The sequence below is a fragment of the Sciurus carolinensis genome, chromosome 8 (genome assembly GCF_902686445.1).
Source record: "Sciurus carolinensis chromosome 8, mSciCar1.2, whole genome shotgun sequence".
Lineage (NCBI taxonomy): Eukaryota > Metazoa > Chordata > Mammalia > Rodentia > Sciuridae > Sciurus > Sciurus carolinensis.
The window spans coordinates 122,392,432-122,405,998 of record NC_062220.1 but is presented as its reverse complement, the minus strand read 5'-3'; the positions used below and the strand labels follow the sequence as shown (position 1 = coordinate 122,405,998).

The window sequence follows — 13,567 nt, the reverse complement described above, 5'->3', positions numbered from 1 at the left end:
TTGACCCCAGCCTCTGGTGCACCCCAAACAGCTCTGACCTCCAAGTTTAATAGCACAGGCCTGTGGGAAAGGCACATATCAGAGGTAAAACCCGTGGTCTGACCCACCCTGATCTGTCTCTGGAGACCCACACCTTGGCTCTAAGGCTCAGTTTTGATGGCGGGGGTCTTGCAGGTGTGAATGCAGGCCAAAAGGGGTCACATGAAATTTTTTTAGGGAACTATCTTTTTTGGGAGGACTGAATCCAAAGGCCCTTTACCACTGAACTATATCCCCTCCTTTTATTTTTTAAGACAGGGTCTCACTAAGTAGCTTAGAGCCTCACTAAGCTGCTGAGGCTGACCTCGAACATGAGATTCTCCTGCCTCAGCCTCCGGAGCCCCTGGGATTACAGGCCTGGGCCACCGGGTCCAGCCGGGGGAAGAACTTTGTCAGAGGTCCACAGACAGTTAGTAAAGAACAGGAAGAGAGGAAAAGGCACTTTATTAAGAAAGCTTTGGCCAAGTCCCTGCCAAGAGGAACCCATCCTGGGGCTCTCCGAGCGGGGTGGGAGCAGCCCTGCTGAGGGCCTATAAATACATCTCCTCAGGCCACTGGATTCACCCCTGGGGTTCCCACAGCATGTAGGGTGGTGGGAGGCCATCAAAACCAGCTCGACAGCTCAGGGTCCAAGGTAGGGAGGCAGGAGCTGAGGGTGCTGGGGAGGTAAAACAGGTGGGACAGGCCTAGGGGAGCCCAACACCCTGAGGAGCAGACCAGCCCTCCCCGCAAAGCTTGGGTCAACCAGATGTCCTACAGCATATTGTGGAAGTACCCTCGAGCTACCCACAAGGAAGGGAACCTCCAGCCAGAGGCGCCAGGCCCTGGCCAATGAGAGGCAGCTGAAGCAATAGTGCTTCTGGCTTCAGCCAATCAGAAGGTAGCCCCGGTCTAGCGCACTCTTGGCCAGTAAGAGGCGGTCTCCAGGTGGAATCCTCCTGGCTTTGGCCAATGAGACAACAGCTCAATAACCGGCCAATGGGGAAGGAATTGTCTTCTAAGCACCTGTCAGGTCTCCACCAATAGAATGGGGAACGTCCCACCATGTGCTCTTCACCCAATCGAGGGGAGGCTGCTGGAGCCTGAACCAATCAGGCATAACCTCCTGCCGTGACGCTAGGGGGCTTAGCCAATCGGAGGCCCCTCATGCCCAGGCTGGGTCAGAGAAGCCGGGGGGCGCAGAAGGCTGGGTGGCAAGCAACTTGGCTAAACCCGGAAAGCTGCGGGCCATGTGGGGCCGCCCTTACTACAGAGTGGGAACTCCCACTCTGCTCAGCTCGCCCGCCGCCTCCCGGCTCTTCTTGCGTGGCGGTTTTTGGATGGGGGTCTTCTTCCGTGGGGTCTCCGGCGCCGGCGCGCCTGCCACCACCGCCAGCCCGGTTGCCTCCGGCGCAAGGGACGCGCGGGCCGGCGAGGAGGGCTGCACGGAGCGCTTGGCCTTCTGCGGCGGCGCCGGCTTCTCCCGGAGACCCTGTGCGCCTGGGACCCCCTCGGCGCGGCCCAAGCTGCGAGTCTTGCCGCGAAGCTCTGCCGCCAGCATGGAGGCTGCCTCGGGCGCGCTGCGTGGGGGACCACCGGCGTCCGTGGGCTCCAAGAGGCCGGGGCCGCGGCCCCGCGCTCGGGCCTGGGGCGGCGAAGGAGCGGCTACGGCCGAAGCCTCCTCTGCCAGCCCGGAGGGCCTCGGCGTTGGGTCGCGGGCCCGTGGGCTGCCGGGATCTTCAGGTCGCGCCGACGTGTCGCTGGGTGTCCGTTTTCTCTTGCTGGGGCTGGGCGCAGCCTCGAGGCCCTGAGGTGGCGGAGAGGGCGCACGGGCCGCGGCGGTGGCGCCATGTTTGCGGTGGATCCAGGACACCTTGGGCTTGGTGGCGGGGTCAGGTGGCGGTGGCTTTCTGCGCTCGGGCGATGGTGACAGAGACAAGCCCCCAGCCTCGGCCGGGGCCCGGGCCGGCCGGGCCTCGCGCCGGGTCACGCGAGCGTACAGCGCCCCGCCAGGCCCTTCCACGCTGGAAGCTGACCGCTCACTGTCAGAAGACGCCGGGAGGGGCGTTGCTTCCTCCGCTGACGCTGGAGTGCTCAGGGGCGCAGAGGAAGGTGCCAGAGCCTCGGCAGGAGCAATGGGAGCCTCTGAGTCTCGGCTCTCAGCTGCAACCTCTGACAAGGGAAAAGCAGGCCTGTCACGCCTCCAGAAATAGCTCCAGCTGATCCAATCTCCAGGAATACCCTTCCCTTCGCCTCAGTCAGGGCCCCTGGCTACACCCGGCTGTAGTGGTGTGCCTTGCACATTCATAGCAACAACCACAAACTTAGTTCAGAACCCTAGGATATGTGGCTGACTACTGGAGAGTGAGGGGCATGTTTTGGGGAATGAAACCCAACCCTGGTTAGTCCCTGCACCCCTTCTCACCACATCCCAGCACTGGGGGCCACCATCATCAAATTAACCCTCCAATATCCCCAAGGGATTCCAATATCCTTCTTTAAGAAGTAAGGCCTCTGAGGCTCAGAGGTTAGTTACCCATCCAAGGTCACCCAGGGGGATGGTCAAGTTAGAAGGGAGGCCTGCATCCCGGCCATTCAGGCTCCTTCCTGTTGTCTCTGAGCCCTAGGCTGCAGGCAAAAATGCATCCCCATATCCCATGTATCCTCTCTTCTGTCTCCTCTGCCTCTCCCAGCCTGGGCTCAGAAATTCCCTCTGTCTGGTCCATCCCCCATCCCCACCCCCGCCAGAAGTGAACTTGCCCCACAACTAATAAAAGGTGAGCCCACCCTCTCCACATCCCTTCCCCAGCACTGAATGGCAGAGTCTAGTTTTGGAGTTTCAGCTTCATGACTAACTCTTAAACAACATCTCCTTGTGCTTACTCCCTACACTGCATGCACTACACCTCCAGCCACCTTATGTTTTGTGGGTTTTTTTTTTTTTTTTTTTTTTTTTTTGCCGTACTGGGGATCGAACTCAGGGCCTTGCGCTTGCAAGGCAAGCACTCTACCAGCTGAGCTATCTCCCCAGTCCTCTCCAGCCACCTTATATCCGAAAACATTTCACTGGGCTGGAGGGATGCCCACACAAGACTGTACTCACCCTCATGGGGGACGCAGTACACAGGGCCTTCATCTGTCGTATCAAAGGAGGAGAAGGAGGCCCTGGAGGACCATGATGGTGAGGGCTGCTCCAGCCCTGAGGGAGGTTCCAAGAAGCTGCAGTTGAGGGTGTTGTCCAGGTCGTGATGGGCCACTGGGGAAGGAGTGGGGCAGAGCTGTCAAGGGCCCTCCTTTCCCCCAATCTATGCCCTCACTAGCCAAATGTGAAAGGAGTGATCAAAACCAGCCCTACCCTAAGACTGGGTGGGACAAGAAATTCAACAGGTAGAATGACACTGGACCAGGGTAGTAGTGAACCCAGAAAAGAAAGACAAGAAGGAACATTGTAAGAGATGCAAATCAAGTGTGTATAGCCAGAGAGCTGAAAAGTTTGCCATGAAGTGTTGGGAAAGGTCAGAAAGAGATGCTGGAAAGACTATTTTGCTGGGACAGGCCACCAGGACTTCCAGGCCACACTTTGGACCCTACCTCGTGGGACCTAGGTAGCCTTGGAGCACTTTTAAGCCCTGTGGAAAAGCCACCCTTTGGCTCAGCCCATCTCAACAACCTGTACCCGCCAAGCCTGGCTTATAGGGATACTAGACCACAGAGACTGGCTGGTATCCATTCCATACCTGTGTCCATAGATACTATGCTGCTGAGTGGACCAAGGGTTTTCTCAGATGTCTCCTTTTTTTTTTTTTTTAATATTTTTGGTTGTTGATGGACCTTTATTTTGTTCATTTATTTATAAGCGGTGCTGAGAATTGAACCCAGTGCCTCACACATGCTCGGCAAGCACTCCACCACTGAGCCACAACCCCAGTCCTCAGGTGTCTCCTTTTATCTGCCAAGGGTCTGTCCTCTCCCACAAATCTTCAGAAAAGAGAGTTGTACCAGTACAGACAGAAAGGAGTAGCAGCATGACTCCCAGCCTCCAGAGCCCCTTGAGGCATGGAGGAGAGGGACCAGCCTTCCTCCTTCCAGGAACGGTGAAGGGCATTCCTGGGGATCCAAGCAGGAAGGTGGATCTTCTCCTTGGGACAGAACATTCCCATGCGCACAGACCTATGTTTCCCTGCAGTTCCACATAGGGACACAGTAATAGTCCCACAGACTGAGGGGCCTGACCGCCTCAGAGATGTTGGAGAGACCATACAACCCTGATGCAATTACAGAACCCGAGCCTTCCACACACGCCCCCACATCTGCTTCCCTCACCCAAAGCAATATCCTCTCCTTCCCTCTGGTCGCACCTCCCTCCCCACTTCCACTCACATCAAAACTCAAAAGTTTTGCACTGAGCCCAACTGGCCTTTGACCAATTTCCCAGTAGCCCTTGTGCAGGCAGGTGTTTGTCTCTGCGAGCCCCCGCCTTTATTCTTACCTACGACTTTGGGCAGTTTCTGCTTGCGGAGTGGGATCCGGGGCAGCTTCATGCTAATACGGCTGAAGCGCCCGCACAGGCGTTGAGGAGCCTTCTTCCTTCCGAGCGAGAGCTCCCTGCAGTAGAGGGCCCTGAGCGAAGGGGCTGACTGGGGAGGGATCTGGAGGGGCGGGTAGAGGTCCGCAGGAACCAAAACACTGAAGGGAGTGTGATCTTGATAAAGGGGCGTGGTCATGACACAGGGGCGGGACCTGGGTTGGGGAAGAGCCGGGTCTGGGCCTAAGTAGTCCGGACATCGCCACAGAAGGTGCGCCAGAACCTTAGGGAGAGCCGGAGCAGACTCTGGCCTTACCTGCGGGTGGGGTCCTTGCCGCGGCAGGCACAGCAGCAGCCCAGCAGAGAGAGCAGCAGGCCAAGCAGAAGAGCGAGCAGCGCTCCTGCACCCATTACGCCCTTGCGCTGGTTGGTCTCTATGGGGGACACCGGGTCAACGCGAATGTCCTCAGCTCCCCACATTCTATAACCCGATGTTTCTCACACACTCACCCAGGCGGCAGGCACCGGTAACCGGGTCGCACGAGTCCTCGTGGCAGCTGCAGGCTTGGGTGCAGTCCACGCCATGTAGTCCAGGCGGGCACGTCACATTACAGCTGCGGGATCGTGGGATCAGGACAAGCCACAGCAACCCTCCCGGATGCCTCTCCCTCCTTCTCCCCGGCCACCACGGTCAGGATCCGGTACCACAGCCAGGATATCTAGCTCAATTCTCTACAGATTGAAGCCCACCTCACCTGTGGGCAGGCACATATTGGAACTGAATGTGTGCACCATCTGCCCACGGGGTTTGGAGGATTCATGCTCACTGAAACTTTTTCTGGGGCTGACCCATGTGTGAGTAGGAGGAGGTGCTCCCTCCAGTAACAGACACGTGACTATAAATGGGGGTCCCTACACTGGCTAGCGTCACCTCGGGAGCCCACCGACCACAGATTGAATTAGTCGCCAATCCTGAACCAAGAGCAAGCTCCACACCAGGGCATGAACTTGTCCTCAAAGAGGCTGTTACTACTCCCTAGCTGGAGTAAGGGGCCAAGACTAAGGTGATAGACCAGTCTAGAGAGAGCAGAAAGACCAGCCTGGATTTCTCCTCTTCGACCCTCGTTAGGTCTGGCTGGTGCCCCCAATCCCCCTGTTGGCTACATAACCCTTCTTTAACCCCTTCCGGGGCCCAGGGCACTCACTGGGGCCCGTGGACACCAGGACTGCAAAGGCAGCGCCCCGACTGAAAGTCACAGTGACCGCTTCCGCAGTCGGCGCATACGAAGGCACAATCCTCGCCATAAGTACCATTGCTGCACTTGGTCTCGCACCTTGGAAAGAGGGGAGGAGGCATCAGAGAAAGTGGAAGCACACAAAGCTTACAGAACCCTCCGTAGGGATCTTTGAGGTGCCGCGAGTTAGGATGCAGCGCTACGAGTCTGGGTCTAAGCAGGCACTGGCTGCTCACCGGTCGCCTATCCAGCCCGCGTTGCAGCGCGTACACTTGCCGGTGACGTGGTTGCAGGCATGGCCGTCGCGGCAGGGAGGGCAGCGGTGGCCGCAGCCCTCGCCATAGAAGCCAGTGGCACACGGCTGGTCACATTTGGTTCCATTCCAGCCGGGTTCGCACGTCAGGCAGCGGCCCTCTGCTACGGTGCATGGTTGCTGGCCCTTGCACTGGCCGCACCTAGGGAAGGGTCAGGAAACCAGGCGCGGCCAAGCCCCGCCTAACCACCGCCTCCATTTGGTAGTTCGCCCTTCTCCCTCTCCCGTCCCCCTTCCCCCGTTCGGGAACTGCGCTTACCGGCGACGACAGCCCAGGCCATAGAAACCGGCGGGACACGGCTCGCGACAGTACTTGCCGCGGTAGCCCGGGTCGCAGGCGCACGTGCCGTCCACAGGGTGGCAGCGGCCGCGGAAGCACTGGCAATAACGATCGCAGCGCGCGCCGAACGTGCGTTCGCGGCACTGGCAGCGGCCGCTCTGCTGTTCGCAGGGCGATGAGTTACAGGCGCATTGATTGTTACAGCTGCGGCCCCACCAGCCTGCATGGCACAGGCAGGCTCCTGTCTGAGGGTCACAGCGCGATGTGGCGCTGCAGTAGCACGCACTAGCGCACTGCGCGCCCCACCAGCCGGGCTCACACCGGCACGCGCCGCTCCGCGGGTGGCACGTGCCATGCTGGCACTGACACGCATGCTCGCAGCGCGCACCCCAGCGTCGCGCGTGACACGTACACTGGCCGGTCACGTCTTCACACTGCCCATGCGGGTGGCAGCTACATCGCTCTTTGCAGTCTGGGCCCCAGAACTGGCGCGGGCACTCTGCAGGGACGATGGGGTAGGAGGCTCGGGTGTTTGCGTGGGCTGTGCCCCCACCATCCCCACCTCAGGTGACCCATCCCCTAGATCGATCCAGTCACGGATGAGACCTGGCCCCACCCCCAGCTCTCCTTGCTTTGGCACCCGCTCCAGCTCTTCAGCTTCCGGCCCCTGTGCCCAACCCCGCCCGCGCTCACTAGTGTCGCAGTTGGCACCGAAGTAGCCGTGGCGGCAGCGGCACTCGCCCGGCCGCACGCACACCTCGTTCTCTGAGCACGTGGAATTGCCTTCACACACCGCTGCGAAGAAGAGGGGCTGAGTTGCCGCGAGTGTCTTCCCCGCTTCGGTCCCCCGACCCTCCTACCCAGACCAACGGGATGTCCCACTCACCGATCCCACATTCATCTCCCTGCTGCCTCCAGCCAGCGCAGCACGTGGGTACCTGAGAGCTGAGAGCAGAAGGAGGACTACTGAACCTGACGCTCCTTTCTCTGCATCCCTTCCCTAATGCCCACCCTTACAAGGACTCCCCAGCAGCTTCCCCTCCTTCCCTGGGTCCTGCCTTAGGAAGGTGGTTACTGAGCCCTACCATGTGCAGGCATTGTAGTAGGCTTGGGAGATGACTGTGGATAAAAAAAGACACAAATTCCAGCCCCTGGGAGGTAGCAAAAGTACACCACCAAGAGCTAACCTCTAAGAACTTCCCAGACCTCCTACCTACAAAGACTTCCCCACCCCCCCCATCCCACCAGCCAATGCCCTCCTCACCAGCCACTAAGTCTGAAAAAAGAGGCCCTATGAGTCCCAAGAGGCAGCAGTGAGGTGGGGGCTAGAGCAAACCTTGGGCTTACAAGACCCTTACCAAAAAGGGGTCTAGGACATCTCTCAGAATGGAGGGCTGGCTGGATCAGTGACAGGGATCCAGATATGATATAACTGGGTCAGCACCAGGAGCAGCTGGACCAAATGGTCACACCTGAATGCACAGTTAGGGATAAGCACCAAAGTTCGATAGGCAGTCTCTGAGGGAAATGGATTGTGGACATAGGACATTGTGTGGACAGAGCAGATTGTGGACACTTGGCAGGACCCCTAGAGGAAGGCAGGTAGGGGCTTGCCTCTGTACTAGGAGTGGAGCAGGGCACACAGGGAGTCCTCCATGTTCATAAGAAAAGTAAAACTTCAAAGCCCTTGGGTGCTGGCAAGACATGGAGTAGAGGAAGAAGACATCAGAATATCTACTTATACTTACTGTTTTACTCATGTTTAATTTTATTTGGCTTTACAAAGTATACTTCAAGAGAAAGTGATTTTTTAAAAGTTTGGACAGTACTGGAGTTCAAACAGGGCCTTGCACAACTAAGTGAGTGCTCCGCAACTGAGTTACACCCCCATCCTTAGAAGGTAATTTCTAACTGTAGCATTTCAGGGTGGTACTGTCTCTAGAATCTTGGGTGGATGGGGAGTGTGAGCACAAAGGTGTGGAGGCCCTGCCCAGGTAAAGCCATGATGGCTGGAAAGGATGCTCATGATGGCTAGAGAAGATGCCTAGGGTGTGCCACAGCTGGGATTCAGAAAAGGCATAAAAGGAACACTCACTGAGGCTGCTGTTTCCTACAGTCCCATCAAACCCAGAATTTTGTCTCAATCCTACAGCAGAGGACGCCCCCAATCACCCCCAGTTTGAGATAACTGCCACTCCATGGATAAGACTTCAAAATCCCAAAGACCCCTTTCACTTCAGTGAAAGCTTTAGCTGGGATCTCGGGAACAAGACTCATAAAATCCTGAATGAGGGGAACAGGCCAAGCATATTTTCCACAAATAAAACTGGAAACCACAAACAGGAATGCAAAACAGGCCTGGATTTTCCTGTCCCCATTTCCTGCCCTTGGATTTTCCTCCACTTATTCAGTCCCGACCCAAGGGCTCCAGGGAACCCATCTGCAAGGAGACCCAAGTGTATCAGCCCATCATCCTCCCATTTCTGCTTGGTTCTCTCTAGATGGAGATTCTCTTTAAGATATCCCTCCTGCAAGCAGCCTTGCCAGGAAGCCTGCTGGGATGGCTTGAGAAGCACTGACCACACCTCTGTCTAGGACAATCTGACACTCAGGTGGCTCTGTGGCTCAAAGCCTGGTTTTAGAGTCACATTCAACAGGATTTGATGCCTGGGTCTTCCACTTGCTGTGTGACCTCAGGCAAGGAGCTTAACCTCTCTGAGCAGCAGGCTTCTTAGCTATAGAACAAAGCCCTTGGGTTTGTCAGGAGGATTAAGTGGACCAAGATGTGTGCAGTATTTGGCAAATACTAAAAGCTCTGCCTTAGGCTGTGGTTTATGTCACTGCTCTCTGGGAGTAGGTCCCAGAAAGTCTCTGAGTCTAGCTGGTCATCTCCAGCACAGTGGGCACCCAGGACTCACTGCAGTAAAGCTAACATCCTCTGGCAGGACAAAGTCCATTTGGATCCATGGAGAACAAGTGTCCTTCTTTCTTGGAAGGGCTAGTGGACAAGGGCAGGCTGATGTGGCAAGGCCACATCAAGGTTTTATGAAGGTGATAAGGAGAAAGATGGTTCAAGGAGCAGTTCCCATGGGTGGGTGAGACCTTGGGGAGCCAGGCCCCAGCAGCAAGCATGGCATGCTGCAGGCTGCCCTGGTTAGACATAATTAGTTCTGCTGTGATGCAAACTCATTGTGATTTCTCCCATCTAAAAACCCACTCATGTACCTGTGCCTGACCCTGTTCTTTCCCAAATCCAGTCAGGGAGGATTTTCTGCCTGCCATGGTACTACCTAGTACCCACACCTCCTGCCCCCAGGACACCTCTCCTCTGTTTTCTGTCCCCATCCTCGGATCTTTGCTCTCCTCTGTTCTGTTACACTAGCTCCTTCAGGTCACTAATGAAGCCTTGGCCTCCTTTCCCTTAACGCCAGACTTGTAAATCCAACTGCCCACTGGACAATATCACCATAGGGAGAACTCGGTAGGTGTCTTAACCAAAACTGAACTCCTGACCTCCTTGGGTCACTTTGTCCCTCCAGGCAAACAGACTGAGATCTGATAGGCATCCTTGATTCCTCTCTTATGGAAAATTAGGTCTGCTTTTTCTTCCAAACTACATCTAAATTGGAACCAACTTTCCATTGCCCTGTTCCAGACTCTAGGGAGCCACCTTCAATTTCTGTGGTGTCTCCTGACTTCCTGGATGACCCCAGTTTCAGCCCTGCTGCCTCCCAGTGTATTTGCCATCTAGCAGCCAAACTCTAATTGGATCCCATCCCTCCCCTGTGCAAAGCTCCCTGGGTTTCCACTGCCCTCAGAGAAGTCCAAGTCCTCAGAACAGTGGCAAACCCCTTGTGACCTGCCCAGTTCCACTCTTGGTATCTCATCCTGGGCTCTGCACAATTCTAAGCCTCCTTACCGTGCTTCTAACTCAACCTCTGGATTTTGGGTCTTGCCCCAGACATCCACAGGGCTCCCTCCTCACTACCACCTTCTTCTCAGTGGGTCTCCACAGACCAGTCTAAAGGAAATAGTACCCCTAACTCAACCCCTCCTTCCCAGCTCCTGCTAAACATCTAGACCCACTTGCTCTCTGGCCATATGTCTCCATCACAAGCACAGGGGTGGCACAAGAATATTGGTGTCTGCTGTGTCCCTTGACCATCATCTGCCTGGCACACAGTAGGTGAGATCATATTAGCTGAACGCAAACTCCCTCTCCTGGTCCTCCCCAGGTGGACAGTGTCTAGAGTGATTGCCTTCCTATGAATCCTCAACACACATGATCACAGTAAACCCCCAAACCCCATGAGGTGGGTCCCATCACTACCCCCGTTTTACAGAGGTGGAGACAGGACTAGAAAGGTTAAGGATTTGCCATCTTCGTAGTTGGGGATGACTGACACCAGGATCTACACTCAAACCTAGGCTCCTAGTTACTGAAACGGTCAGTCTCCCAGGGATGTCTCAGGACAAGGAGAGTGGGAGCCAAGCGCTTTCCTGCTGCAGCTCCACAATTCCATCCTGCCACCAGATCCCTATCCCAGGACCGGGCCCCCTGAAGGGAAAAGGACTAGGGCGGGTAGACAGAGACAGGCGGCAAACGTGCCCGCCCCCTTTCCACGCACCGCCCCGCTTGCCGCCGCTGCTGCATTCCTGGGGTCGGGGAGGCCCGGGAGGCTGCAGCGGCGGCGTCGATGCGAAGCAGATGGCGGGCCAGGCCGGTCCCCGCCCCCGAGGCGGGGCTCGCAGCTAGGAGGGGTCTGCGCGCCTTCTGATTGTAGTTCGGAAACCCCGCGCAGTCCCCTAGCAGTCCCTTGTCTTCCGCGACCCCTGAGCCCCTGGACTCGGCCTTCACGGAGGCCCACGGTGCCCCCAGGGGAACCCAACCCGGAACCCCACGACTGCTTCCCCAGCTGCCCGCGAAGGCGGCAGCCCCCAAAACCCGCCAAAGCGCCCCGCACTCCCGTTCCTCGCCCTGGTGCAGCGATGCCCTTGACCTCGCCCGGCCTTAGACAAACCAACCAGGTCCGGGGACTCCTGCGCCGTTTCTAGCGTCCTGTCCTCTGCTCTTCGCCCTCCGCGAAATCTTTCAGGACCGCCGGCGGGCCTGTCCCCTACCTGCCCCACACTGGTTTCCCCAGTTTGTTCCAGTTGGCGCTCCAACTCTGCGTTGCCCCTTCGAGCACCACATCGCTACCTGGGAGTCTCCAGGAGTTCCCACATCCTTCAGTATCACCGCCCGTCATTGTCCTTTCTACTGCCTTTTCTGGCCACTTTGAACGCCAGCTTTTCGGTGCTCACCTCCATCACCATCCTTCCACAGCGTCCGCTCTAAGACAAATCTGTCCTTCCAAGTTTCGCCTGTCTCAAGACCCCCGCTAGCTTGAGTGAGACTACTTTTTCTCCCTTTGACCCTCCTCCCCACCCCAGGCTCAAATCACTTGTGCTCGGGACCTTTGCACATGCAGTTCCTTCTGCCTGGAATGCCATTCCTGGGCTTTTCCCTACGGCCTTCACAATTTAATCCAAGGGTCTCTTCTTCGGATCTTTCCTGAAATCTCAGACACCGTGTGTCACCCTCTGGGAACCCAAAGCACTGTTTTTCCCTTAGGTGACTTCTGGTACGCGGGGTATCCTCGGGTGCCCCATCGTGGCCCGGGACGCAAGCTCGGCCTGGAACGAAGCTGGCGTCGGCGAGGGCTGCCAAAGGGACCCGCGCATTTAGTGTAGGGAGGTTCCGGGCGTCCCCCACCAATGTTGGGCGCCCCAGCTCCCAGGCCCGCGCGGCCCCCTAGGTCCCCTCCCCCAACCAGGCCGGGCTCCTACCCCGGCGCGCGGCACACGTTGCGGCCGCGCGGGTTCAGCTCCTGGGGCGCAGCGGTACGGGGCAGCAGCCAGAGCAGCAGTAGCAGGAGCGGAGGTAGCGGCAGTGGATCCCCGGAACCCCGGCGCCGCACCGGCCCGGCCCCCCGGGGCCCTGCGCCCTCCATGCGGCGCGGGGCAGGCGCGGGTGGGCGCGGGTGCGGCCGCAGCAAGAGCGGCCGGAAGCGGAGTGCTAGGCCGGGCGGGGGGCGGCAGGAGGGGCGCCGGGCCGGGCAGGAAATTCCACATCGGCTCCCTGATCCCGGGCCAGCCGCGGCCGGCCAGGCGGCAGCGCCCGCCCCGTGCGCCAGACCCCACCCTCCGGCCGCGCCACCGCCCCTCTGCGCGGCCCCCGCCCCCACCTGGCCTCTCACAAACTTGGGGGCTAAGTTGGAGGAGGCCCGCCGAGCAATGGTGGAGGAAAAGGCCGTGGGACCAGCCAGAGGAGTCCCCCGTTCCCGCGCCTTTCCTTCCCTTCTTCAGACATCCACAGGAGCAACTGCCTCTGCGTGCTCACTGCGCGGCCACGGGAAGGGGGATAGGGGATGTACAGCACAACGCCCCAAGCCATCCCCCACTCTAGCTCTGGGGAACCGGCCAACGGGAGGGGGTCTCGAGACAGCCCTGGGCCACTAGCCGGCATCACGGCTCAGGGATCAGGAAGCCCCTGTACTGGAGTGTGCTGTCAACACCTCCCTCACACTCCGTGCAATCCAAGCACTGAAGAAACGGACTAAGCAGGATGCTCGAGGCCTGTGGGCAGACTGCATCTGGACCAGAGGCCTGGGAAAGGGGGCCCTGCTGGGACAGATGGAAGAGATGGTGAAATGGTCCAGACATGGGCTGTAATAGAATGTGGAGGCAGTATGAACATGGGAGCTGAAACCCTGCAGCCCTTGACAAGGGGTGGAAAGGAACTGGGGGAGACTAAAAGATGGGTTCTGCCTGAGAAGGCTGTTGGATCCCAGAGAAGGTGGAGTTGGCCTGGAGAGTGGAAACCCATAGGGTTCCCTTCACTCAGGCCAGTGAAGCCACTGACTCCCTAACTTCTCTCTTCTAAATTAACTTCTCTCCTTTGTTGACTCTGTACCCGACTCCCTAAATAATTAACTACTGAAGTCAGCTTTTTCTGGAAAAAGGGAACAAGAAAATATCAGTTATAAGACCCCTTAATCAGATTAATTAGATTTATAGGAACCAGGAATGTCTGACGACCTTAAGAACAAGATAACATCAAGATGCCCCTCAGAGTTGCTGGTGGATGCAGTATTAATGATCACCTCTGGTGCTAACTTGACTATGGTTAAAAATATACTTCCTCAAAATCCCTA

General features: G+C 57.5%; 1 protein-coding gene across 2 annotated transcripts; it reads right to left on the bottom strand.

The window, feature by feature from the left end:
- Positions 1 to 466: 466 nt before the first annotated feature.
- On the bottom strand, positions 467 to 12,487 carry Scarf2 (scavenger receptor class F member 2). 2 transcript variants are annotated; one of them, XM_047562904.1, is made up of 11 exons: positions 12,201 to 12,487; positions 7,258 to 7,316; positions 7,065 to 7,166; positions 6,351 to 6,870; positions 6,015 to 6,233; positions 5,749 to 5,877; positions 5,054 to 5,157; positions 4,860 to 4,977; positions 4,508 to 4,638; positions 3,122 to 3,274; positions 467 to 2,190 (listed from the first exon to the last, which is right to left on the bottom strand). In XM_047562904.1, the coding sequence occupies exons 1-11, from the start codon at positions 12,362 to 12,364 to the stop codon at positions 1,286 to 1,288; spliced, it is 2,604 nt and encodes an 867-aa protein (XP_047418860.1). In that variant the 5' UTR covers positions 12,365 to 12,487; the 3' UTR covers positions 467 to 1,285. The 2 variants fall into 2 exon arrangements, with proteins under 2 accessions (XP_047418860.1, XP_047418861.1); XM_047562905.1 differs by having other exon boundaries at positions 4,508 to 4,623; positions 12,201 to 12,486.
- Positions 12,488 to 13,567: the final 1,080 nt, after the last annotated feature.

What these genes read in the sequence shown, in the direction of transcription:
- Scarf2 (XM_047562904.1), bottom strand. Translation starts at nt 12,364, where the DNA reads ATGGAGGGCGCAGGGCCCCGGGGGGCCGGGCCGGTGCGGCGCCGGGGT. An exon ending in CGGTGCCAACTGCGACACTA is followed by an intron (nt 6,871 to 7,064) that starts GTGAGCGCGGGC and finishes TCGTCCCTGCAG; the next exon opens with AGTGCCCGCGCCAGTTCTGG. An exon ending in GAAACTGCCCAAAGTCGTAG is followed by an intron (nt 3,275 to 4,507) that starts GTAAGAATAAAG and finishes CTCCTTCCCCAG; the next exon opens with TGGCCCATCACGACCTGGAC.